Below are 24,103 nucleotides of genomic sequence, written 5' to 3'. Positions count from 1 at the left end.
CTTGGCAGCTGCGGATGCTATGGCTGTGAGCACGCACATGACAGCGGCAATATCAAGGAAAAAGTAAAGTAGAGGAAAGGAGGCCATCAACAAGCATGTTTCGGGGTCCAGAGAAAAAACCGATACAAAGGCTTGACTCGCTGTCAGTGCCACTCTCTTCATCCCCTATGCAGGAAAGTTTAGCTTTGCGGGTAGCGAACCATTGTAGCAAGGTATTAAAATTAAAGCCCCCTTACACTCTGCTCCTAAAGACAGGATGACACAATATATTACGGCAATGAGTACAGCGAAACTGGTGTACATAAGAAGATATGCAATAAGCGTAATAAAACGTAACCAGTAAGACAGTGCTTGAAACAACAGTTAAAACTATTTCTGTAATTTGCACATAGAGAAGAGCGATATTAGCAGCAAGCAAAGGCAGTATTATTTTTACTAAATGTGCATATTTATGTGCGGTAAAACTCAACCTAACGAAAAGATTAGCTTTAACGGTACATGTGCACCAGACAATTGCAGTGACTTTCTTGACGGTTTGCGGATGCGAGAAGAACATTGAACACTTATTGTGCCATTGTCCTCAATTTCAAGCACAAAGCCAATCTTTGTCCAACACATTGAGGAAATTAGATGATCGTCCTCTGAGTGAACAGACGTTACTAGAGCACCGTCCCGACCGATCATCGACTCAGAAGGCAGTGAAGGCACTTTTATGCTTTCTCAGAACTTCTGGTTTGCGCGAGCGTCTTTAACTCCGTACACGTATCTACACCTTCTCTCTCCCTTCTCTCGCTTCCCCTTCTCCCTTCCCCCAGCGTAGTGTAGCCAACCAGACTATTGACTGGTTAACGTCCCTGCCTTCCTATATTTCTCTCTCTCTCTCTCTCTCTTGACGGTGACCTTCGTAAGTACGGACGGCTTAATGTTTCTGCACCGTTCACACTGTTCCTGCGAGTATTGTGGTGCTTCGGTTTCTACAGGAGAATGCGTTCGAGCAGCAACTAGTTCATCTCTCGCTTCAAAAGCTTGAACTTTCTTTAAGACTGGGCTTTTCATGGTAACTCCGAGCTTGTCCCGTCAGTCTTTTTTCTTCCAAAAACACTCGGGTACAAACTGTTACAGCTAGAACGGTTTCGAAACAGCAGTCAATTTATATTTCAATTTTAACGGGACGCTTTTTCCTGACACTCAAGAACTGGTTGCATCATTCCCAGCAATAATTGGCTCACGCAGAAAATTCCAGTCGTTATGTCGTCTTAAAAGTTGACCGTTTTGTTGATGAGTAAGAAGAAAGCGGAGACTGATAAGCCTCAAGCTTAGAGATGCCGTCATCGAAAGTTTTTCCCCCGAACCTCCGTACGGAGCCGAGCGAGGAAAAGCGTTGCTTCGAAAGCCGGCTAAACGTGTTCGCATCATTTCTTTCTCGCCGAAATCCACGCGCAACACTGCAACGTTCCGCGAGCGATTGGTCTGCGACCGGTGCCGCACCTGCGACCGAGTGCTGCGTGTGATCGAATCACGGGCCAGCTGTGCCGAAAAATCGATGAGCGGTCGCGCTGTAACATCGAAACGCGCGTGCCAACGTTGCCGATTTTCTTCAACTCCGGCAATCTCGTTCGTCGCGTTATCGGGAAAGTGGTCGTGTTTCCGTGTGCGTCCACAGCCTTCGAGAGCTGGACGCCTGCCTTATACCCGTGTCACATGGGCAACTCGGATCTCCTCCAAACTTCGTTCCCTTAAAAGACCGCAAGGGAGTTTCACCTCAAAGGAGTTAGCTCCGTGTCACACGGTCTATAAGCGAGCTTTTGAAAGCTGCCGCTGGGGGCCCATTAGGCGCTGCTCACCTCGTACGCAGTCATGAAAGAAACAAGTTACATATTGCTAAAAAGTTTTGGTTACTTGCCTTTTCTTACAAAATCACGTTGACCAAAACAACAAAAAATGGCGCAGTCAGGGCAAACGCAGCAGCCATTCCGAGAACGCCCGGTTCGAGAGTCGAATGTAGCTGCTCAACTCAAATATCTTTGTCAGTGCTCAAATATTACATTATATGCAATAAAAACAGTTATAATTGCTGGTAAAAGTGAAATTAATAAAAATGAGGGTGATTTCTTGACTCGAAATTCAAGCACGCTGGAAACAAGAGTACTCCCTTCAGCCTGCAAGGGAGATCTTCCATCTCCTTTCGCTAGGAACTTCCTTAAACCTCCTTTGCTAAAGGACTGCCGTGTGACACGGCACGCATCTCCCTCGAGATAAAGGAAGGCGTCCTTGGTTGAAGGGAGTTGAAAGGACTTTAGCCGCGTCTGTGGGACAGGGGTATTAGACCGTCTGAAAAGTTGGTTTGCGGTAAACAGGGTGAGCAGTGTCGCTGTTAATGAAAGCCATGAAATATAGAAAGTTTATAAGTACCACTTGAGCGGCCAAAATTATACGCACAAAGAACAACGTTAGCTAAATACAAAATTAGCAATGATGTCTAAATAGGTTGAGGAACCGGTCGTAACCAACTTTTTCGCTCGCTTATTATTTGTGTGATGGTGCGTATGATCGTAAATAATACCGTGCTTTTTTATTGTTGTGTCTCTACAGCCGTGGTTGGCTGCCGGCGATTTATTAACTCAAGGAAACAGGTACATAGTATCGACACTAGTTCATACGTAGCGGGCACTAGTTCAGACGTAGGAGGCAGCACTGGTGAGGCGTCTGTACCGTGAGGCGCACTCGTGACAAATCCACCAGTGCCTTCTCACGCGCCTTTCATCGATGTCGTATTCTGGTGTCATATCAGTTGCGTTCATTGGGGTGGCGTAATGATCTACCTTTCGTTTCCAGTTCTACCAATGATAATTCTGCACGTCAACTACTGCTTAAGGTCTTGTACTCAGGGCTAACTTTCTGGAAGTAGTTAACAAACTAGGAAGTCGGGTCAAGCGCCCCATTTAATATTTACGAAATACTTGTACAGTGGTCAGTGAACTGGGAGCCGGAAAATACCAGAGCATGCTTACTCACGGGGCAGTTCTTACGCCAGTTAAGTTCTTAAGAACTTGACTGGCAGGTCTGCAACTTCAAGCCCGAGTTTGAAGTGAATTTCTCATGAATATCAATGGCGTAAGAACTTGTCATTATTGCCATTGTCCCTTACCACTATATATAATTGGCCGGCCAATGACGAACAAAAAGCTTTGTGAAGTCTGAAAAGACCTTAATGGCGCCATTAGCCATTAGGGCACATAAATTGCATTGTTACCTTGCACCCTATTGCCATCGTCATACTTCTTATATTCTTTTCTACCCCAACGCCGCGAATCTAGACTTGACCTGCCCGCACGAGTTCATCAGACCAGAAAAAAAATTTTCCCTACCTGCGAATCTTTCTTTTTGTGAAACCAGCATGTGCTTCATTTGTGCGCGTAGCGACCGGTTCTTCGAATTCCAGCTCCCCTCCTTCTTGTATCGAGTACCCAGGTCTCCCTTTATAATTACGCCCTTCGGTCTAATCATCACCGCCGGGGTGCCGTGCGGGGATCTTTTTTACGTCCTTGCCTAATCGGTACTCGTCGTGCAGCTCTCTAATGACGTCATCGCTCGGGCATCGGCTGTCTTAAAGGTCCTCCTTCTGTACGTACTGCCACCTCCCCCCCCCCCCTCCCGCCCCCGAAATCCAAGTCCGGCGGGCCTTATAATAGACGTGCCAGCAATAAAAGCAGCGGACGACGAGTCTAGAGATCATGGATCACTCTCGCGGGGACGGTAAATCTCGCTCCCGAGAGCGACGACGAAACGAACAAGTTTTCTCCCCGCACTTATGAAGACAACAAGCGCCCACTTTCGCCCTGTCCTTTGTGTTGGTTGCAGACGAGATGGGCGCGCCAGAGATGGGATTTAGGGGCAGCGCCGCGACCTCCCCGTGAAAACGAGGAGGGAAAGGAAAGAAGGGGAAATAAGTGAAGAGAGCTATCGATCTGCTTTTCCTTTCCGGCACAGAGCAGCTTTGCGCCAACGAACACCCTCAGCCAACGGCTCACTCCGAAACCCCGCGCTTGCACCCGAGCTGCTGTTTCGGCGTCGAGGTTGCTTCTTCCGCATTGCTCGCGCGACTTTTCTTTCGATGCGTTTGCTTTCTCACCGCGTCTGGTGACGTCGGCGGTGACGTCACCAGCAGCCTCGACCCAGATAGCGGAAGAGGGGGAAGGCCCCGGCGAGAAAGAACGCAAGAGGGGGACCCGGCTGACTTTCTAGCCAGCGGGACGGTCGCGCTATGCCGCCCGCGGCCCGCACTGACAGACCTCTGTTGTGGGCAGCCCTTTTCCAGGTCTGCTTCTTCCTTTCGCTCGTCGCTTTGTATGACGAGAAGGGAGAGGAGGTAACGGAAGTGAGACGATCGCGCGTGCGCACAAGTCTCGACAGAGAGGGAAACGGGTGCATAGTGGCTCTCCACGTGCAGACCCGTATGTAACTGCGATGAAAGGCAGGGGGTGTGTCTTGTTTTGCTTGCGGAGAATAGCGTAGGGGGTGTGTGACATTGAAACGACATTGAGGCGAAAAATTAGGGAGGGGGAATATGAGGAGGAGGTTGCGAATGATCGTGCTCGCGGAGCCATTTCACGGCCGCGCCTCGTCAACCGTCGGTGATGGCGGGTCGTTACTTTCGCGTCCATTCAGTGTGTTTTGGAGCTGTCCATTTGGGCCGTTGAAGTATCGTTAAAACATAATAATAAAGACAGAAACTGTTGTAATGCGTCTCCACTGGACTCTGCAAACGGAAAGACTCTGTGGAAAGAGCAAACACGATCGGCCAAGGTCAAGGCGCGCGCGTTGTTAAAGGGCGGAAAATAGGCGGCGCGTTTTGTTATTTCCGCCGTCTTTTGTGCGCGCGCGTGAGTGTATCTGCCACGCAAAGGTTAATGTTATCGGCAGCGATGGCGCTTGCGGGCGCACAGACTGCGTCAGCCTACGCACCTGTTCGGGCCAAATGATGGACGCTTGCGGAAGACAAACACGTTAACTTCGTGGCAACGGTGAACTTTCCGGCGATGCGCATGTCATTAACTGTGGCAGCTGGGCTGGCAGCTAATGCATTCATAGCATAGACGGGGTGTCCATGCAGGCATAATTTTCCTACAAAACTTACTATAGAGAACTGGCGCTTGCGTCTACAGAAGCTGCAATTATGGCGGTTCAGCCAGAACGTGAATTAATGGTGAGTAGTACGCGGATTTGCCTCAACTTCGTCTATCTGGTTCCACACGCATTTGTAACTTTGCAAAAGGATCGCATTCGCTGAAATATTGCGCAAAAAGTGCGACAATTCGCACTGATTGCACGTGGGCCCACTGTCTTACTGTCTTCTCCTGCCTGTAAAAAATACGAGTGTTTGGAAATTTCAAAAAGAATAACGTCCAGAAAACGCTTAAAGCCATGAACACGAAGATTAGACAAATTCGTCTATACTAATCATAATTTTCATGGTAGCTGAACGATTGCAGCGCCACAGCAACTTCTAGCAATCTTTGTAGGAAGCTTTGTCCGTAAGAGAACGCCATGAAGGCTGCGGGCGATGAGGTTAGGAACTCGTTTCCCGGCTTGCTACATCGTGCCTGCGTGCATGCGCGCACGTGCACCAGCCGAGCTGAATTATGTTGACAGAATTATTGAGGGCCGCGACTACATCGCGATACACTGGCGCACAGTGTCGGCTGCGCGCATCGGGTGTCCGCTGGAGACGCAAACACGTCTCCCAGCAGCTCGAAGGCCGATCTCGGTAGCTTTGCGTGCGATTAATCTTGCGTAACGAATATGGCCTTTCGTGAGGAAGACACTAACGTTTGATAGATGCGAGGCGTGTCATCGTCGGTCTATTTGGGCCCACTGCTGCGAGACGAATGCCTCTCCCAGCGACCTCTTGTTACGCGTTAGCTAACTCCATCCTGTACCTCCAGGTTTCCTAAACCGCGCGTACGTGATACTGCGTGATAAGGCACGTTGCGATCTGTTGTATACGAAGAACGGAAACGCGTAGTGAATATTGTTGTATTGTTGACGTAAGAAACCAGGACTGTTTCCTCACATAAAAAAAGGCGAGCAATATCAGCAGGAAAGCCAGTTATGGTGTTTTTTTAGCCGGCTCATAGGTAGCATTTTTTCCTGAGTTTCATCATTTGCCTATGTAACTGAGTTTCTTAATCCAAATGTATGTGTAAAATGTGTGTGACATTGCATAATACGGCATATTGTGTTCTATTCGGCACAAGGAACGGGGTTGCGTACAAAATATTTTCGTGGCTTGCTGGTCAAAAAGCAGAATGATGGCTCCAGTGGCAGAAAAAAAAAAGAGAATAGATTAACGGAAGATCTGGCTATAACGTTGATGTAGCCGCTCATTCGGAGATCTGGATATAATGTTAATATAGCCGGTTATTCGGCAGCCTATTTGACTCAACCCTTGTCACGTAGCCTAATCAACGACAGCATGGGAACATGGCCGCGGTATCACATTCTCTTATATGGGAGAAAAGTGCGCAGTTGAGCAAAACATTTCTTTTTTGTTTTTCTAAGCAAATTGACCTTCTCCTTTATTTTTCTTCTTCGTTGAGCACGCCAATGCCACATATATAGGCCAAAGAAATAAAAGCTGATGCTGTCATCCACCAGTAATGCGTCCCTTGTTTTGTAACGTCGCCACCGAATTACATGCTCTGATAGAGCATTGACAGCTAGGGTCGTCTGTGGGAGAGCGATGGATGAAAGCGTCAGGCCTGGACACCTCGCGACCAATCTGTTTTTCGTGCGAGCGACAGAAAAACGAGCGTCCCTGTAAATGTAAAGAGAGCAGAACTGAACCAACCGTGTTGCGTATTCATCGCGTCCTTATATCATCGCAGAGGCTTCGTTACGAACACTACGGGACAATACTGACACGAAAGCCGAGGTTTGCTGGTGAAGTGCTCTGTGATATGCAAAGGAACGCTATCATTTGAATACGGGTGAGCGCGATTAGCAATGCTTGATGTCATAGCTACGTAGTGAGTAAACGCCTAATCCGAAGTCAGTGCATGCAGAGGAAGAATTTACCAATAATCTCTAAATATATGAGCCACAAAAGAAGAATGAAATTTTGTCAGCAAGTCCGCAACTAAGCACAACATATGCAATTGTTGACGTCAGAGCATCGTGATATAACCAACCGCTTATCCGATTCTCCACCGAATGTACGCCCGTCCAGTATAAGTCGCGCCCTGTATGGTATCGGTCTGCCAGCAAAGTCGGCGTCCTCAACTCGGAGCGGACTCGCGGCGCACTTCACGCTGCGCCTCGCGCACTCGCGGCCCGACCTGATCGCAGCACGTATGCGCCCGCCCGCGTGCGACTCGCCGTCGTCGATGTTGTGTGTTGTTACGCTTGCCCTCCGGCGTCAGGAGGCGTGTGAAACGACACGCAGCACCCGCGTCCGCGTCACCCGCGGTGCCATATCAGCGCCCCCCCCCCCCCCTCGTGACGTCTGTGGACGGCGAGCGCGTGTCCTTCTTGAAAACTGACCTGAGCGCCGCTTATCGATAACTGCGGCGAAGCCTTGGAGCGCCTCTGCTCCTTGTAGAACTCAGCGAGAAAAAAAGAAAGCGCAGGGAGACACGATGGCTTCCTTTCCCACGGCCGAACGCCGCGGACGTACCGCTTTTTCTTAATTTTCTTTAGAACCGATAAGGACGGTTTCCGTTCGCCTCCTCTTTTCCGGATAATGTTATGTCGGGCGCCGCTCGCTTGCCGCCACGTCAGGCTGATGTACGAGGATATTACCTTTACCCCCAACAGCTCCGCGCTGTTGATAAGAGCTGCCGGAATTTCCATAAATGGCAGCATTACAGGCTTCTCTCTCTCCTTCATTCTCTCTATAAACGCCCGCGCTCTACACCACCTATGCAAGAAGATGCTACGCCTCAAAAGATAGAAACCCGACGCGAGGAAACGGTGGTGACGGACGTGCACGACCTTTTTTTGGCTCTCTTCTGGGCGTCGTTACACGTGCGCTGGCAGTCATACGGTGCGACAGCCATGCGCCTGTGTTTTCAAGTCGAACTTGAGGAGCGCGCTTGGCGGGCTACTGAGCGTTGCCTGTGCCTTCGCGACGGTGGTCATGCGGTGATGCCCGCACTGACGCCCTTCGACGCCGGCCACTGGTCCAAGAAAACTGCGAGGTATTTCTTGTTCGTTTTTGATTCACCTATATTTGCTCATTTTATGATGTTTACACGCGTCTGGATGCGTGAAAATGAAACGCTTAGATGTGTTATCTGGGGCAGTATTGTGCAAGTATTTTTTTTTTCATTTTCCGATCTTCTTGCCCTTTGTCACTGGGTCGCAAGAAGCCGCACCTTCGTCAGTGATGACTGCGTGGGGTGTTCAGAAATGAGCAGAACCGAAGGGGACAAAAGTCCATGCATAATATGACCCTGAGCTCATTTCCAGTCTTTATTTTGATAGAGCATTTGCGATAACTTTAGCTGTGGCGGCAGGTCATGACGGAGTATACGGGAGTCGCGTTGTTGCGATAAGCTGGAAAAGGACACGGAAACTTGAAATATAAGCGTCATTCCGAGCAGAATAGTGCACCTATATGCGAAAAGCGCCGGTATCCCGCAGGAACTGCGGATGACACAACAACTGTAATCGCTCATGCAACTGTTTGGCTTTCATTTCGCCATTGATTTAATCATCGCGACCGGGCTGAGCGACCGAAGTTCGCGATCCCACCACAAGGCACAGTTTGTTTGTTTCTTTTTCATATTCAGTGTGCGAGGTGGTTATTATTATTATTATTATTGTTGTTGTTGTTGTTGTTGTTGTTGTTGTTGTTGTTGTTGTTGTTGTTGTTGTTGTTGTTGTTGTTGTTGTTTATTCGAGGAATTTTCCGCAAGGTACATAGGTATGTGCCGAAAGAAAATTAGCAAAATGGGCATCAAATACATGCATTTTTTTTCTTTCATAAGATGCTAATCCAGCACCGCATTTTTTCGACGAGGACATAGAAAGACGTGACAAGACAGACGTCTTTCTGTGCCCTCGTCGAAAAAAGTGGCGTTGGATTACTTCCTTAAGAAACAAAAAAGAAATGCATCACCAACTAGCCCCGCAACGTGTTCCGTGAGAAACGCGTATGCGGCCCGGTTCGGTGCAGGTATTCCAGATCATCTTGTGCCTAGCCATTCGGTAAGGCAGTGGCTGCCACGGCCAGCAATTGTCCGGGCCGGGGGTGTTTCGCCATTCGCTCTAAAAATTGGCCCGCGTCGACAGCTGCGCGCCGCTGACGCGCCGTCGCCGCGTCGTCGAGCGAGGTCGTCGCGCGGCCGCGGGTCGCCGTGCGGGGCCCGCTCACGCCTCGGCCGTGCCGCCCTCGTTCGGCTCGCGTCCCGTGGCCGCGCTGCGACCGGCTGCGCGCGCAGTGGGTTCGATCCTGTTTCACGCGTGCGTGGCCGACGGCATGGGAAGGCTACGACGAAATTAAAAGACGACCCGCGGGAACGGAGACCAGACGTGATATATTGTTCGAGAACAATTAAATTGTGGGTTCTTACGTGCCAAAACCACTTTCTGATTGCGAGGAACGCCGTAGTGGAGGACTCCGGAAATTTCGACCACCTGGGGTTCTTTACCGTGCACCCAAATTTGAGTACACGGGTGATTTCGTGTTTCGCCCCCGTGGCCACCGTGGCCGCGATTCGATCCCGCGACCTTGTGCTCAGCAGCCCAACACCATAGCCATTGAGCAACCACGGCGGGTCTCAAGAACAGTTATGTTGTGTGAACATTTGCGTTGTGTGGACATTCGCATTGCGTGAGCGTTTATATTTTCGTACGTTATAGCTTTGCGTACGCGCATGTTCCTGTGCTTCTATGTACAGGGTGTCCCAGCTAACTTTAGCCAGAGTTTTAAAATATGCGAATGCAACGCAGCTGCACACAACAAAGGTAATGTTGTTTGCCGTCGCTTGGAAATACTGAATTTACTTTTTCATTCCGCTTAATTATATGATTACTCCTGATTAACTAATGAACATCTCAAATATAATTAAAATCAAAGTGTGAATAAGGAAACTGTAGAGCGGCATTGAAAAACTCCCCATACAGCTTTCTGTTGCTCAGTACGCGCTACATAAAAGCTTTTTTTTCCAAACATGAAAGAAGTCCGCGAATGCACGCAATGTGCCTCGAGCGGCCATTCGCGCGGCAGTTTTGGAGTGCATTTGCGGGCTTTTTTCAGGCTCGGGAAAACACTCATGTAGCACGTACTGAATACGAGAAACCTGTATCGGGAGTTTTTCAATGCCGCTCTACAATTTTCTCATTGACTCGTTTAATCTAAATATAATATTTGAGAAGTTCATTAATTATTTAAGACTAATTATCCTATTAGACTGAATAAAAAGGATAATCTGAGTATCTATAAGCGACGGCAAACATTATTACCTTGGTTCTGTCCCGCTACGTGGCAGTCGAATATCTTAAAACTCTGGCTAAAGTTAGCTGGATACCCCGTATAAGAGAAGTAGCCGGTGCCACGTTCAGGCTCCAAGCTTTCCTTAAATGCAGGTAATAAAAACATCTGTGAAGAAGCACACAGGACAGAGCGCTAACTTCGACTGACAGTTACTGCAATAGAACTGAAAGTTGGGCGAGTTGGTAATTATTCACTGTTAAACTTCAGCGCGCACAAACTGTTAACTTTCCTGTGTCCTTCGTCTTTTCTGCGAGCGGCAGTTTAACAATGGCGTTTACTGATTACACTTTGCAGCTTTGTATATTTAGTTGCTCAAACAACGCGCAATCATCATTGTAGACACAATCTTTTTAAACAATATAGTTGCGCATTGGGTGGCGTTTTCAGATTGCAAAAAGTGTGATCGATAAACGTCAGTTGAAGCCTAAGCAACGTTTAGCGTGCTGAACAATGTTCAAAGTAACGTTTAATACATATTCGTGATAATTGAGCACATTAGGTCGAGGGCTCGTTCGTTAGGCCGATGCATTCGGACTTGTTCCCATGGCAGTCAAGGTCGAGCATTGACATTTGCTCCTATTTCTATCTATTTTCGTAGCTTTGGCTACATATATCTATTTTTGTCGTTCGACTTTTTTGGTACTTGTGTCAAAGAATTCAAATCGACTATGTCTAAACTGAGAAGAAGAAAAAGACTGTCATTGTTTGTGCAATGTCTCTACCATTCATTGAAATTTCTTTCTGTAGTTGTCACATAATTCAAATGAATTACCAGTAAGCTTAGAAAAAGGTTTGCCATAGCGTGTGTAGTAGGCGTCTGCATATAATAGAGGATTCTTTTTCTTATTATGTTTTGCCATTGACGATTGGTACTAAACAGACTCGATGAGATGATAAATCCTGTTGTGCTTTGATTGTAACGCAGAATAAAAACATCATCAACGCCACCGCACTTGAAACGTTCGAGTGTCTCGAAGTTTCGAGTTATCATCGAGATAGGGCACTTTATCGATATTGCCTTTCCTAGACGGAAATCTCGACCACTCCTCTTCCATCTCTGCTTTTTCGAGGAATCGCATGCCTACGTGCCTAGCCAAATGCACTTGACACGCCACAGCTTGTACTCGCAGCATATGACGCACGCCCTGGCGAAAGACCTTTGCCGCGCGAACTATTTCTCCCTTTCCTACACGGCTGACCGAGACGAGAAGATTCATGTGGCGGGCAGGGGCACACACGAGAGCATCTCCGCGTCCTGACGCCATCGGTCTCTTACGTCGTCTGTAGCGCTGCCCTCTTTTTATTTCGTCATCTCCGCGTCCGTCTCTCTTTGTCTCCGTTACTCCGTTCGGACCCCTCTCTCCCGGCGGCTTGAGAAAGCGTCGACCCTCGCAGCCTGCCTTCCTGCATCTCGCAATCTGTCCTCCATCGCTCCCTCCGAAGGAGCGGATACGTGCGCCGTTGCCGCACGTTCACCCGACCACTACAGGAAAACGAGACGAACCACTCTTGTTCCTGTTGCAGCGTAGCGACGTCTTTCTTCCAGTGGCCTGTTTTTCGCCTGTGTTCTGTTTCCTGGCAAGGGTTCCAATGAAAGCGCGCGCAAACACACACACGCACACGCACTTTCACTCGCTCGCTTTCCCTCTCACTCATGCGCGCGCAACGTATGTGCATCGTCTTGCGAGCCGCTCGGCAGCGAGTCTGTGACAATCTGACACGACGCTGGTGACGTGTTGCCCGCGGCGTGGGCATCGGCGAAGACCACCAAGAAAAATATCCCCAGACAAACATTCCATAGAGTCCCCTTTCTTCGTCTTCCTCCACAAGTGTTCGCAATGTAGTCTTATCGGGAACCGCCGCCACATCCTGTGACACCGCTCCGCACTGTCTACGTCTTGGTCCCGAAGCCTAATTCTTCCTTTGCTCGACATCAAAACTGCTCTTCCTCGTACGAGCGCTTTCGTTCGCTTTCTCTGTGTTCGTGTTCTTCTCGTTTTTGTTTATTAGCGTGTGTCTGCAGCGGTTACGACGAGACTCCAGTCTCTCGCTGTGTCTTTTTCTTTCTTTTCTTTTTTTTCTCAACCGACCTTCGTGTTAGAAAGATGAAGCGCTCCCACACATGGTCGTCTCAGTGCTGCTCATTTTTTTTTAATTTTATCTCGCTCACGATGTTCGCTTTTCAACAACTCCTTTTGTTGCTAGCTTCTCTGTCTCGCCCGGTTCAACTATCGCAACCGAAAATGTGGTGTGAAACAGTGCGTACGGGTGGCGTTTTGACAGTTAGTTCGAGTCTCTAGACAGAAAAAGAAACGAAAATTTAAAGAAAAAAAAACAATCTGGTAGCTGAGTACAACATAGTAACCGAATACTGACAGATATCACTCAGTAGCAAGTTCCTATATTGTTATATCTGCTGCTTCCTGCTTTTCACGTTTGTACTGCTCACTTTCTTTTCATACTTCGTCTCACTAATTCCGTGCAGTACAGAAAAGGCTGGAGCCCGTGACAACCAATCAGTAACGAGAGTATATATAATAGGCTGGCTGTTCCAGAGACGCCCACTGCGAGCTACTACTAATTCTTCCGTGATGAGGCTTCCATTCAGCAGGCATCTCGCGGAAAGCGATCAGAGAGTGACATTGGAGCGGGCCCCTCTGGCTGTCTATTTTAATTGGCTGGCGCGACCCTAGCTTTCGCTGTACTGCACGGAATCGGTTGATGGAGTAGAGAAGTTAACTAGTATCTGTGAAACTTTCTTTGAACACTTACCGTGCAGAATGGCGCCGTTCTGCGGAAGTCCTTAGCGACTCCGAATGTTTTAAACGTCCTCGAATTTCGCTTCCTTAGATGCGACATGCGTAGACCTCGGAAGCACGCTTGCTTTTATCCGTTTGGTTTTGGCAAGCCTGAAACTGGCTTAGGCTCTCAAACTTGCTTCCACTTTGTGCGCAGTTTCCTAACTCACAGCGATATGTTATCCGCGCAGCCGATCTTTGTTGACTCGTTTGATCAAAAGAAAAATACAAAAATGATCCATCGTGTGACCTTTACATGCCACGAAGCCTAGATAGACAAGACCAAACATGCCTACACCGCATCAGATTCAACGTGGCCTACACGAACTATTTCAAGTGCAAGATTAAACTGATGGACTCGTCAGTGTGCTTTGAATGTGACGTTCCTGCAGACATGCAACATGTTTTGTGCGACTGCTGCCGCTCCGCGTCAGAGAGGCAGTGTGTGCATATATATATATATATATATATATATATATATGTGTGTGTGTGTGTGTGTGTGTGTGTGTGTGTGTGTGTGATAGATAGATAGATAGATAGATAGATAGATAGATAGATAGATAGATAGATAGATAGATAGATAGATAGATAGATAGATAGATAGATAGATAGATAGATAGATAGATAGATAGATAGATAGATAGATAGATAGATAGATATGCATCGTTAACTGACGCCGGTAGCTCATTTTTCTCGTGGTGTGCAGAAATCAGTCCTCAAGAAGGACACTTCCAGCACATAATAATACTTCCTGCTGACGTCTTCGCTTCCACATTTGACGCCAGATTGTAGGCAACGTGCACAGTGGCAAATTCGTCTGCACATAATTTCGCTCGGCCATCGTAAACAGTGTTTTTCAGTTCTACAGATGCACGTCGCAAATCGAATTGCACAATGTGTAGAAGATGTGCGGATTTAAAGAAGAAAAGCATGAGAAATTTCTCGTAGGATGTTCGTAAGTGAACCCATTAATGCGTCCTGTGCCTCATCACCAAGTTATGGACGTATCCGATTTTGCTGTTGATATATGCATGTAGTGTAATGTCTCAGAGCGTACACAGGGCTATTAAATAAGCTCTGGATTGATTTAAGCGGCTGGAGTTCTATAACGCGCACCCGAGGCGCAGTACACGAGTGTTCTTGCGTTCCGTCGGAATACGACCGTTATGGCTGGAAATCGAAGCAGCAACGTTGTGCTCAGCAGCACCCCGCCATAGCCACGGAGCTATACCGCGACTGGGTATGCTGCCACTGGAAGAGTACAGAACCTAGAACCAAGTTAGAGGAATGAGACTTCAGGAGATCCAGCATCTCTAGCAGAAAACGCACATTAGACTTGTTCCTGTCGGTGTTGGCACGCTCAGTCGGCGCGTGGTTATTACATTTATCGCTACGAGCTACACGCGCTCGGCACGCACTGACATGGCGTTTACATTGATGACTGCTTGCTTATTTTGTGAGCTCTCGTTTTATAAAAGGCTAGAGCTCTCTGCACTACACGCAGAGACTCTTTAATGCGCCTGACCGGAAGGAACCGGTTTGGCGCCGCCGAATACAAGTTCCAGTGACAGCGCTTGTCACGTGGCGAACAATGTGACCGAACGCGCGTTGACGCGCGTGTTGTACATGCGTCAATGCCGTCTGTGGGACGTCAGACAACGCTGCCTCAGCTTCGCCGTTAGCATTGCGATGTCACGCCGTCGGTGACGTTTCGCATTGTGCATCATGAACACCGTGAAAATGGGGATACTGCGCACGGCCAAGATTCCGTCACAGCTGACCTTTCTCAAGTGTTTGTTAGGGCCGTTGATATATTTCTCACCCCGAGTGAGTCGTTCAATGCCTCCAGAAGAGAATGAAAGCGAGGATCTTGGTCTATGCTATGCGAATATTGAAGACGGTCCTAGACAGGTCGACACGTATAGAGCGTTTAGTAAAGCAATGAAGGGGGCTAGTTGGTGAGCGTTCATGGTTGTATTGCGCTCAGTTTTACAAACACGATATTAAGGAAGGACAGGACGTCCGTCCACGTCCTGTCCTTCCTTAATATCGTGTTTGTAAAACTGAGCGCAATACAACCATGAACGTATAGAGCGGCTCCGTGCGCGAGCATGCATGGAGGATTTAATATTTCCGCAGCGACACTGCATTGTTCAGGATGCGAAGTGTTTCGTGCACTCCGCTGAAGTTTCATAGAAGCACCAATTCGATTCAGCGACAGGCGACATATTGCCGTACTTGATAATCGCCGTTCGCTTATTGAAGGATGACTGAACAGCTCGTTGGATGTGGGTAGGTGTTCGTAAAGTGGAGATGTCCTCTACTTTCTTCCTAACGAGACATGCTCACGCACCATTTAATTCTGCCGTACGGTCTAACCCCGCAGACATTAAAAGGTGTCGCTTTGAAAGGCAAGATCCGCCTGTGGTCAACACCATCCTCCTTTAGCTTCCTCTAAATTTGAAAGTCCAGACAGACGAATTAGCTTGCCTGAGTTCCTGCTTATTTCTTTGTCTCTCGGGGCGCATATGTACCCACTTTATCCCGAAAGGAATAGTACAGTGGTTGCTCCTTATTTTCCCGGCTCCTCGTTGGTGTTCCAGCACTCCGAGAATGGCAGCGTAATGAGACATTGCCTCATATGACGTCAGCAGATCTTATAAGCTAAACGTAACGCGTGTTTCTGCGAACGGCCATCGAGTAAGGTTTATCTTCATTTCTCGGTGTCATCCTCGGCGAACTGTATTTCATTCGGGATTTCGCGACACGGATCTGGGCTGGCAATCGTATCTCCGGCAGTGCACGCGTTTGCTGTGCACTGTAGGTACGCGAACGAGTCGTCAGTCCTGACTGCGGCACAGTCGGCGTGGCGGAATGCCCGCCACTGCGAAGTTCACGTCGCCTAGACTTTGGCACGCGTCGTCCTGTAAGTGTCCCAGCCCACGCTGCCACAATGTCACGATGTGGTAGTATCGTAAGCTTGGTGAATTGGTTCGTTCTAGAAGGCGGGACGTGAAGAGAGAAAGTGCTGTCTCGTCTTTCCTTTCTTCACGCCCCCTCCCCCTTTCGCTGTGTCACGGTGTGGGCTGAGGCTGAAGCTGATGCATAGTATAAAGAAGTTCAGCGTTCCAAGGGGCGCTACTGTTTAGCGTGCATTGCGTTAAATTCTTTTTCAAAGTTAACTTGGAAGTGATTACGTAAAACATTCATCCCTGATATAAACTCAGGTGCATGCATAACTGTAGGGACGCTGTTTAAGTATATTCCCGCTCTGAGCTTTCCTGAAAATTTACCTAATTTGATCTAGGCCACTGTGAAGTCACAGACAATGAGAAGCGCCCGGAAAGGGCCTTTTGAACGCAGCGAGTTGATAGGAAAACCGAGAAGTCATAGCATAGGCATGCTAATTACCACAAGATCTCGCACTTAAAGATGAGGAGACGCGGCTAATTTATTGGATATACTGCCTTCCGCATCTAACCGTGGTATTTAAACGAAAAATTGTGTTTTCAGTTGTGAACGCACCAAGTGGTAGTAATAACCGAATTGAAAAGCGATTACGTGCTTGAGCTGTTTTCGGATCTCGCGGTACCTGCGTCTGAGCTCTTGAGCCTTTTGTGGCAGTGCTAAGCCCAACCATGAGGCGCGCTGTGTCTCAAGGTGTACGGCAGTGCGGAGCCCCGAGCTCCGTAGGTCCAGTGCACCGTTCGCTTGCTCGCACTGGCCTCGAAATTTGCTGCAAAGACTGCACTTCATCTCAAAGAAGCAGCTTTCAAAATGCAGACAAACCTTTCTACAAACTCGAGGCAACATTTTAACATCACACCGCGAGCACGAGGTCGCGGGATCGAATCCCGGCCACGGCGACCGCATTTCGATGGGGGCGAAATGCGAAAACACCCGTGTACTTAGATTTAGGTGCACGTTAAAGAACCCCAGGCGGTCAAAATTTCCGGAGTCCTCCACTACGGCGTGCCTCATAATCAGAAAGTGGTTTTGGCACGTAAAACCCCATAATTTTTTTTAACATCACACCGCACATTTCGCTGAGTCGCCTGCTTAATCCGTCAGCTCAATGTTATCCGCAGCGATAGGCCCTGTCCTCCGATGAATGCCAAGAAATGCATTCGCGCTTGCGCTCTTCATTGGTGCTGGCTTGCGCTCTGGCGTCCGCATATCTGAAGCGCTTTAATGTGGGAAGAATGAAAGGCAGAGGGAGAGGACATAGTCAATCTGTCGTATTTGCGAGGCATTTGTACAGCGGCACACACACAACTCACACGAGGGACTGACTGGCTGATGTTGGCGAACGTCGCCTATCATTGATCTGCATTCGATCAGCGAGGAAGTGGGGTCGATATATCCCATGTCCAATTGGCGAAAGTAGTCCGTGGATTCCCCTTTCCTCTCCTTTCCTATTTCCGACCTCTTTTCGTGTCGTCGCCCCGCAGCTTCTGCTCGTACGCTTCGTTTCATTCCTTGCTGATTGCTCTCTCTTGTCTTTTGTGTTGCGTGCATTTGCGATGTTTTAGTCGCTACCTTCTCGCCAATTCTCGCGAGAGATCATGTGCGTACCCACGGACGCACAAAAGTCGATAAACATGCAAATAAACACATACACATTGTCTCTTTCCCTTTCTTACTCCTCCACGTCGTCGCCCTCTCCATGCCAACGCGTGGCTTTCAGATTTCTGCCTTAACTCCAGGCGTGCTCAATGTGACGCTCTTCTCCCTAATTTCCTCCCGATTTCAGACCCAATCGATTCGGGATGGAAGAAGCACGTCGGATCCGGTGCTCGGCTTATGTTTCGTTTCTTTTCATTTGTTTCCTACTGCTTGCCGCTTGCATTGTTGACTGTCAACGTCTGGGCAGGCTAGACGGACAGCCTCCCTTTCCCCTCTCTCGCCACTTTCTCGCAGTGAATGCGTAAGTGCATGTTTTCTATTGGCGCATTCTCACTTTACAAAAGTCCGACGCCAGTACCTGCAGCGCCTCCCGAAGCGGTATCCACGCTTCAAAGTTCTCAAAAAAAAAATCGCAGTGCCGTCCGAAAGGCGAAGAACCGATTGCGATAGGAAATTAGTAGTACGAAGTAAGGATAATAGTTGTATCGGCCGTACAAACTTGTAAACATTCGCTTACTAATTAAATCAGCAATGATAGAATGTGTAGGCGTGATTCAACGAGGACGCAGAAAGAAAGACACGCATAGACAGCGCTGTCTTTCTGTGTCTGCTTCTTGCTACGTCTTTGTTCAGTCGCGCTTACACATTCGATCATGGATTCACACCAACTAGTCCGCCAATGCGTTTTAACTAAATTAACCAGCATGGTGTCACGCGAGCGCAGGTAAACATTAACGCACCTCGCTCGATGAGAGCGGAAACTGTCTGTCAAGACGCTGGAGTTAGGAATCGCGCCAGCAGCCGCGAGCCAGTTGACATCCGCGCATCTGTCGCTTCAACGCGAACGAAACGTCAAACGCACAGCGCATACGAAGATACCGGCACTACGCGCACTCTGCAAACATCACAGATCGCTCTGAAGGTGAGGCCCGCGCGAGCGCGCACTTTGGCTACGTCGCATATCGCTTTCAAGACACACGAGCCCCGGCAACGCGCCCCTAGAGCGTCCGCCAGAGGCGTGTACTACGGCGTCCGCGATTCGCGTGGCTAACGCCGCAGTAGACGCCGCGGTTACCTCCACTCTGTACGGAGCGGCGGTCGAGGAGGACGTCGAGGCACCCTAGCAGCCGCCCGAGAAGAACGCCCCTCCTGCCTCGCGCGCCACATGAGAGGGCACGCTTCCGGGAGGCGTTCGTCGCTCGCGCGCGCTATATTGAACCGCGTTCACCGACTCACCTTCACACGATTTCACTCATACGGAACCTCACGGCGACGGCAGAAATCCACCTGGAGTGTTCGTATAATTGATATCGCAATAAAAAAAATCTTCAAAGCAAACAAAACAAATCATTTGAGCAGTTCGCGTTCATTCCACCCGTTTTCCCGCTTTCTTCTCAAGCGTGTCGGTGCTTATGCTTGTCGCGGATTTGCGGCAAGAAAAACGACTGAGCACGCGGAGATTCATTTCTCTCTGTGTGAGGCTCTTCGAGAGAGGAAAAACACGGGAACGTTTAATTCCGCAGAATCGCCCTTCGTCTTACTCCTCGCGCCGCGCTGAAAATGGTGAAACCTTGCTGAATCTATTCGTGCCTAGCATCGTTCTTGCCTTCTCTCTGATCTGACACACACACACACACACACACACACACACACACACACACACACACACACACACACACACACACACACACGCACACGCACACACACACACACACACACACACGCACACACACACACACACACACACACACACACACACACACACACACACACACGTTTCTTGAACACAATGGTAAAATGTGCCACCTTGACATTATCACTTTTTCTTCTCACAATGTTGTTCTGCGGTTACTGTTATACCTTGTAGTATGTTTGCACTTAAAGCGTCAACTACATGAAGCGCTTTCCCGGCGTTCTTTTGGCGTGGCGTTCGCGCAGGGATGGTCGTGCTGTAACCGACGCTAAAAGCTGTTTTCTATGACTACAACTTAAGGAGACACCTAAGAGAAATATTAAGTTGAACAGGATTGGTAGTCTTATCGCGTGAGGAGTACTGGTTAAGCCAGAAGCGACGCAAAATGAAACACGGGCTTCAAGTTCCCGCGCTAGCGCTTCGTGACGTAATGAGATTTGGGCTGCTGGGGACTGCTTACAAATTTATCGATAAACAAGAATGACGTCGGGAAAAATTGCGCTGTTCATAAAGGAGAAGCTCGTAAAAAGAGCGTAAAGTTCGTAAAGTTCTGCGCCTCTAACAAACTGCTGACCGCAGCTTTCAGTCCCGGAAAGCATTCCAAACATGTTCGGAAAAATAAAGAACTTGAGTGTCAACTTTATGAGAAAGGGAAACAACATCATTCCTTGAAAGTAGGCCCACGCTTGCTTTTGATTATTGTATCGGTAAGCGAGTGTGATTAGCCGGCTTCACTTATGAAACCGAAATCTCTTCGACACGGATACCTTTAAGAAATACCGGAAAAACGTCACGAAAATCATGTGATCGTGCGTAATCAGCTGTTGTCGTAAGCACAATACCGCAGTGCGAGCACGTTTGCTCGAAACCTAATCAGTCATTCCTAATAGCCCTGTCTGCCTGTGCGTTCGCAGGCAGCCGTTTACTCAGCTCCTCTTTATCTCGGCTGTGGATCCAAAAGTGTGGTGTCGGTGGCATGCCTCCGAATTGAAGTTCCATGTCGCGCCGAATTGTCGCAGTCGTTTACGTCTCGTGTAGCGAAGAGGCAGAATTCGATACCTTCTACAGCGATGGGGCCTGCAGGCACCGGCCCGCGAGCGAAGTGCACTTGAGAAAGACGGGCAGCGACGTTGTGGACACATTCACGGAACGTGGGTATATTTGTCGCATCCAGAGAAGTCGATTCCGGATGCCTTTCTCGCGCTGCAAGAAAGGCATCTGGAGCTTTTGCGTTTGACTTTTGGGAAAGCGTCAAAATAGAAACGCCACAGCTTATTCATTTGATCGTGCCCGCTGTATTTCTCCGCCGAGCTCTTTTACTGATTTTCACTCATGAATTCCATATTCAAGCAAGATCCCTCTCTGGTTCTGTTTCGAGAAAAGGTGACATTTGCGTTGAAGGCTACAGGATTTCTTTGAACGCTTCGAATGCAAATTTATATGTAAATGTATTAACTGTACAGGGAATCTAAAAGATATTCCTTCCACTTTTCGTTTTTCTCAAGACATGTTGACAAATCGGTCGTGCACGTCTTCGCGTGCTCTGTTCGCACTGAATGGCCCGTGACCTGGTGACGTTTGCCGCCACACATAACACTGAAGTGTCATCATCATAATAATATTTTTATGTCCCCTGCAGGGCGAAGGCCTTTCCCTGTGATGTGCAATTACTCCTTTCTTGCGCTATAGATGAATGAATGAATGAATGAATGTTTATTTTGACAGGAAAAAATACAAAGGATCTCTGTCAAAGAGGCTGACAAAAAGGCACGAATGGCTGACTAAGTGTCAGTCCCTTCCCCAACCCGTTCCCAGTGCACACAACACTCAAGCACACAGGGTAAGCATGGTACACAAAGTGGATACGTACACACAAAAAAAGCACATGAGATATATGCGTAACCAAAATATTGAATGCGATTTGTGTGCAAAGAATGAACAGCCATACCTGAAGCGACAACAAATACATGTTCGCTTTTTTTTTAAGTGCTTAGGGACGGTGATTCATTCATTGTGGTGAGTGAGCCAGGGTCACTACCTGTTGCTGTAAACCAATACCGCCTTGCAGAGGGGGACATGGGCTTAGTCAAACTGTCGAGACAGCTTTTAGCTCTTAACCCTTTCCAGGACCCATTATTTCGGGAAAAATAAAAAATTGAAATTGAAATTGATGATTCAGAAAATAAGCAACTATGAATGACTGTTTTTGCATGGCGTAATCTGTACGGATCTTGCCGTTGTTGTAAGTTAATTGCCTTGCGTTGTATTTATGTTCATTCGGGAGGTATGCTCTAAAAAAAGGCGCTTTCATTGAGTCTTACCTCTTTAAATATTGCAATGGCTGTTTTCTTTTGTTTATAAGGTTTTCTATTGTTAAAATACAATTCTTAAAAAGCAGAGCGGCGTGGCCTTCTATAGGGCACATTCTCAATTACACGAATCATGCGTTTCTGCAAGGTTAGTAAACTATGGATGTTGGTTTGCGTCGTGGTACACCAGACAGATGAACAATATTGGAGGCGCGAATGCGCTAGGCTATAGTGTAATTGCTTTTTTTTTTAGTCTAGAAGGTAATAGATGCTTTCATTTATTAATAACACCGATGGATCTTGCAATGCTGGTTTTAATGTTGCCGACATGACTGGACCAGTTTAAATTTTATTTAAACGTAACACCAAGGAACCTCTGAGCTGATTCCAACTTGCGTGTGGAAAATTCTTAATTTCATCACCGCACCTAATTTACTGCCGTCCTTGACTGCGCTTGCTTTCCCTTCCCCTCCCTGGAGTGTAATACTGAAACACAAATATTGAAATATAATGCCGTCCATGTAATAAGGGGATTTCTTGCATGGAGTTTGTTTTATTCTGCGGGGACTTTATTAGAAAAAAAAATTGCACAGCGCGCTTGATGGCGTAAATTCTTCTGGACTCTTTAGCTACAGGAATAAAATTTGGATGGAAATTTTGTTCGAGAATACGGCCCTAGCCTGTGAACGTTTCGCGTCGCTGTGTGGTGCAGTACACTTATGAGATGATATTCTCCGTCCTTGAGGCGCTCGAGCTCCATCTATTGTTCTTACGACCTTCGCTGATTGCTTCTGCTATTCAGGCAAACAAACAAACGCGGACAAACAAATCTAAGTGATCGGTGAGAACTGGCACAGCTGTCTAGAAGCAGCCGCCGTCATCCGTCATGGATCAAAGATAAAAGGCAAGCTCATTTCGTGCGTATTCGCCGCCATAATTTCACCCCATCCACCGTGTCTTTTGTTAGAACTAGAGAAAATAACTGCTGCCGGTGAGCGGTAACTGAATGGTCGGGGAGAGTTAGAGGAGAGCGAGTGTTTAATGAATGATTTCTGCAAACTTCCGTTCTTTGGACAGGCTGGCTGTTTCTTGTGTTGCGTGCGCAGTGCATTCTACCGCGTGAATGTATAATCTAACGCAAAAAAAAGAAAAGTGGTATTTGCGTTGTGTTGCCGACATGTAAACTTTGTTTCCTTCCATAAGGCTTCCGCCGAGCGCTTTTGATCGTCCCGAAAAGTTCTTTGAAGAGTACTGGCAACTCAAACATTCCTGTCAAAGTGACGTTCAATGATCAAGTGGAACGCTGTTCTTATCATAATTGATGTAAGTGGGAAAGTATATTTTTTTCAATATGTATCGCTTAATGGAGCCTACGTGGAGCGTGACTAAGAGAGCGTGGTGCCGCGGACGTATACGTGCTCTTTCTCAGCAATTACCGCATAAATTGCGCGATGAGAAAATTGCTCTAGCAAGGCGCAGGCAATACGCGCTTTGGGTGATGTTTCTCTGTATTCTACGCGGCGCAGCTTTTTTCTTTTTTTTTTTTTTTTGCGCCACCTAGCGTGGACTTGATGAATGGCGACTGTGGCCTCTAGGATTTAGGTGCGCGCTTTGGCGTCTTCGTTTTCGGTTTTTTTTTTCTTTTTTGCTTGCATGATTAGACGTATGGCTAACAAGGGGCTTCAGACAATTATGACGCAAACCAGTGCGAACACTAAGTATAACTCGCTGTAGCAAGTAAGACACCAGCTGCGCACACATCTCGGAGGCACACACTATGACATACTTGTGGCTTCACACAAGAGGCTTCTAGAACGAGTGAAAACACATACGTGCGCACGAAAAATAAAATAAGAAAGCAAAAGAAGTCAAATAGCTTTATTATCCTTCACTGTGCCTGGTTCAACTACCGTCCCCGTAACGAAAATAAAAAGAGTTAGAATTAGCCGACGAAAGATTCCCGTTGCTTCCGCAGTTGCGAACTTCTATGCGGGGACCATTGGATCCTCCTTGACGTGACAGAACACAATTATGTGTTTAATTTTGCACTCTCTGTGTTACTCTGCTAATTTAACCACTCTGATTTTTTTTTTTCTGTTGCGGTGCACCTGAGTATGCTTACGTTTCGTCTTTTGTTGTTTTAATCGTGTCACTTAACAAACCACACCGGGCCCTTTTT

General features: G+C 47.8%; 1 protein-coding gene across 10 annotated transcripts in view; it reads left to right on the top strand.

Moving 5' to 3' along the window:
* The window catches only part of dnc (phosphodiesterase dunce), a 708,859-nt gene that overhangs the window by 645,552 nt on the left and 39,204 nt on the right, over positions 1 to 24,103 (top strand). The window contains exon 1 of one of the 10 annotated variants that reach the window (XM_075671525.1): positions 8,103 to 8,198. The exons of the other annotated variants lie outside the window; for them this stretch is intronic. Coding sequence (XP_075527640.1) covers positions 8,146 to 8,198 — 53 coding nt within the window. The 5' untranslated portion in view covers positions 8,103 to 8,145. Of the gene's footprint in view, positions 1 to 8,102; positions 8,199 to 24,103 lie in introns of those variants that run through there. 10 annotated transcript variants of the gene reach the window in all.

This window comes from Dermacentor variabilis, chromosome 10 (genome assembly GCF_050947875.1).
Source record: "Dermacentor variabilis isolate Ectoservices chromosome 10, ASM5094787v1, whole genome shotgun sequence".
NCBI classification, from domain to species: Eukaryota; Metazoa; Arthropoda; class Arachnida; order Ixodida; family Ixodidae; genus Dermacentor; species Dermacentor variabilis.
Note: the sequence above shows the minus strand (reverse complement) of the source record. Positions and strands in the feature narration are given on the sequence as shown.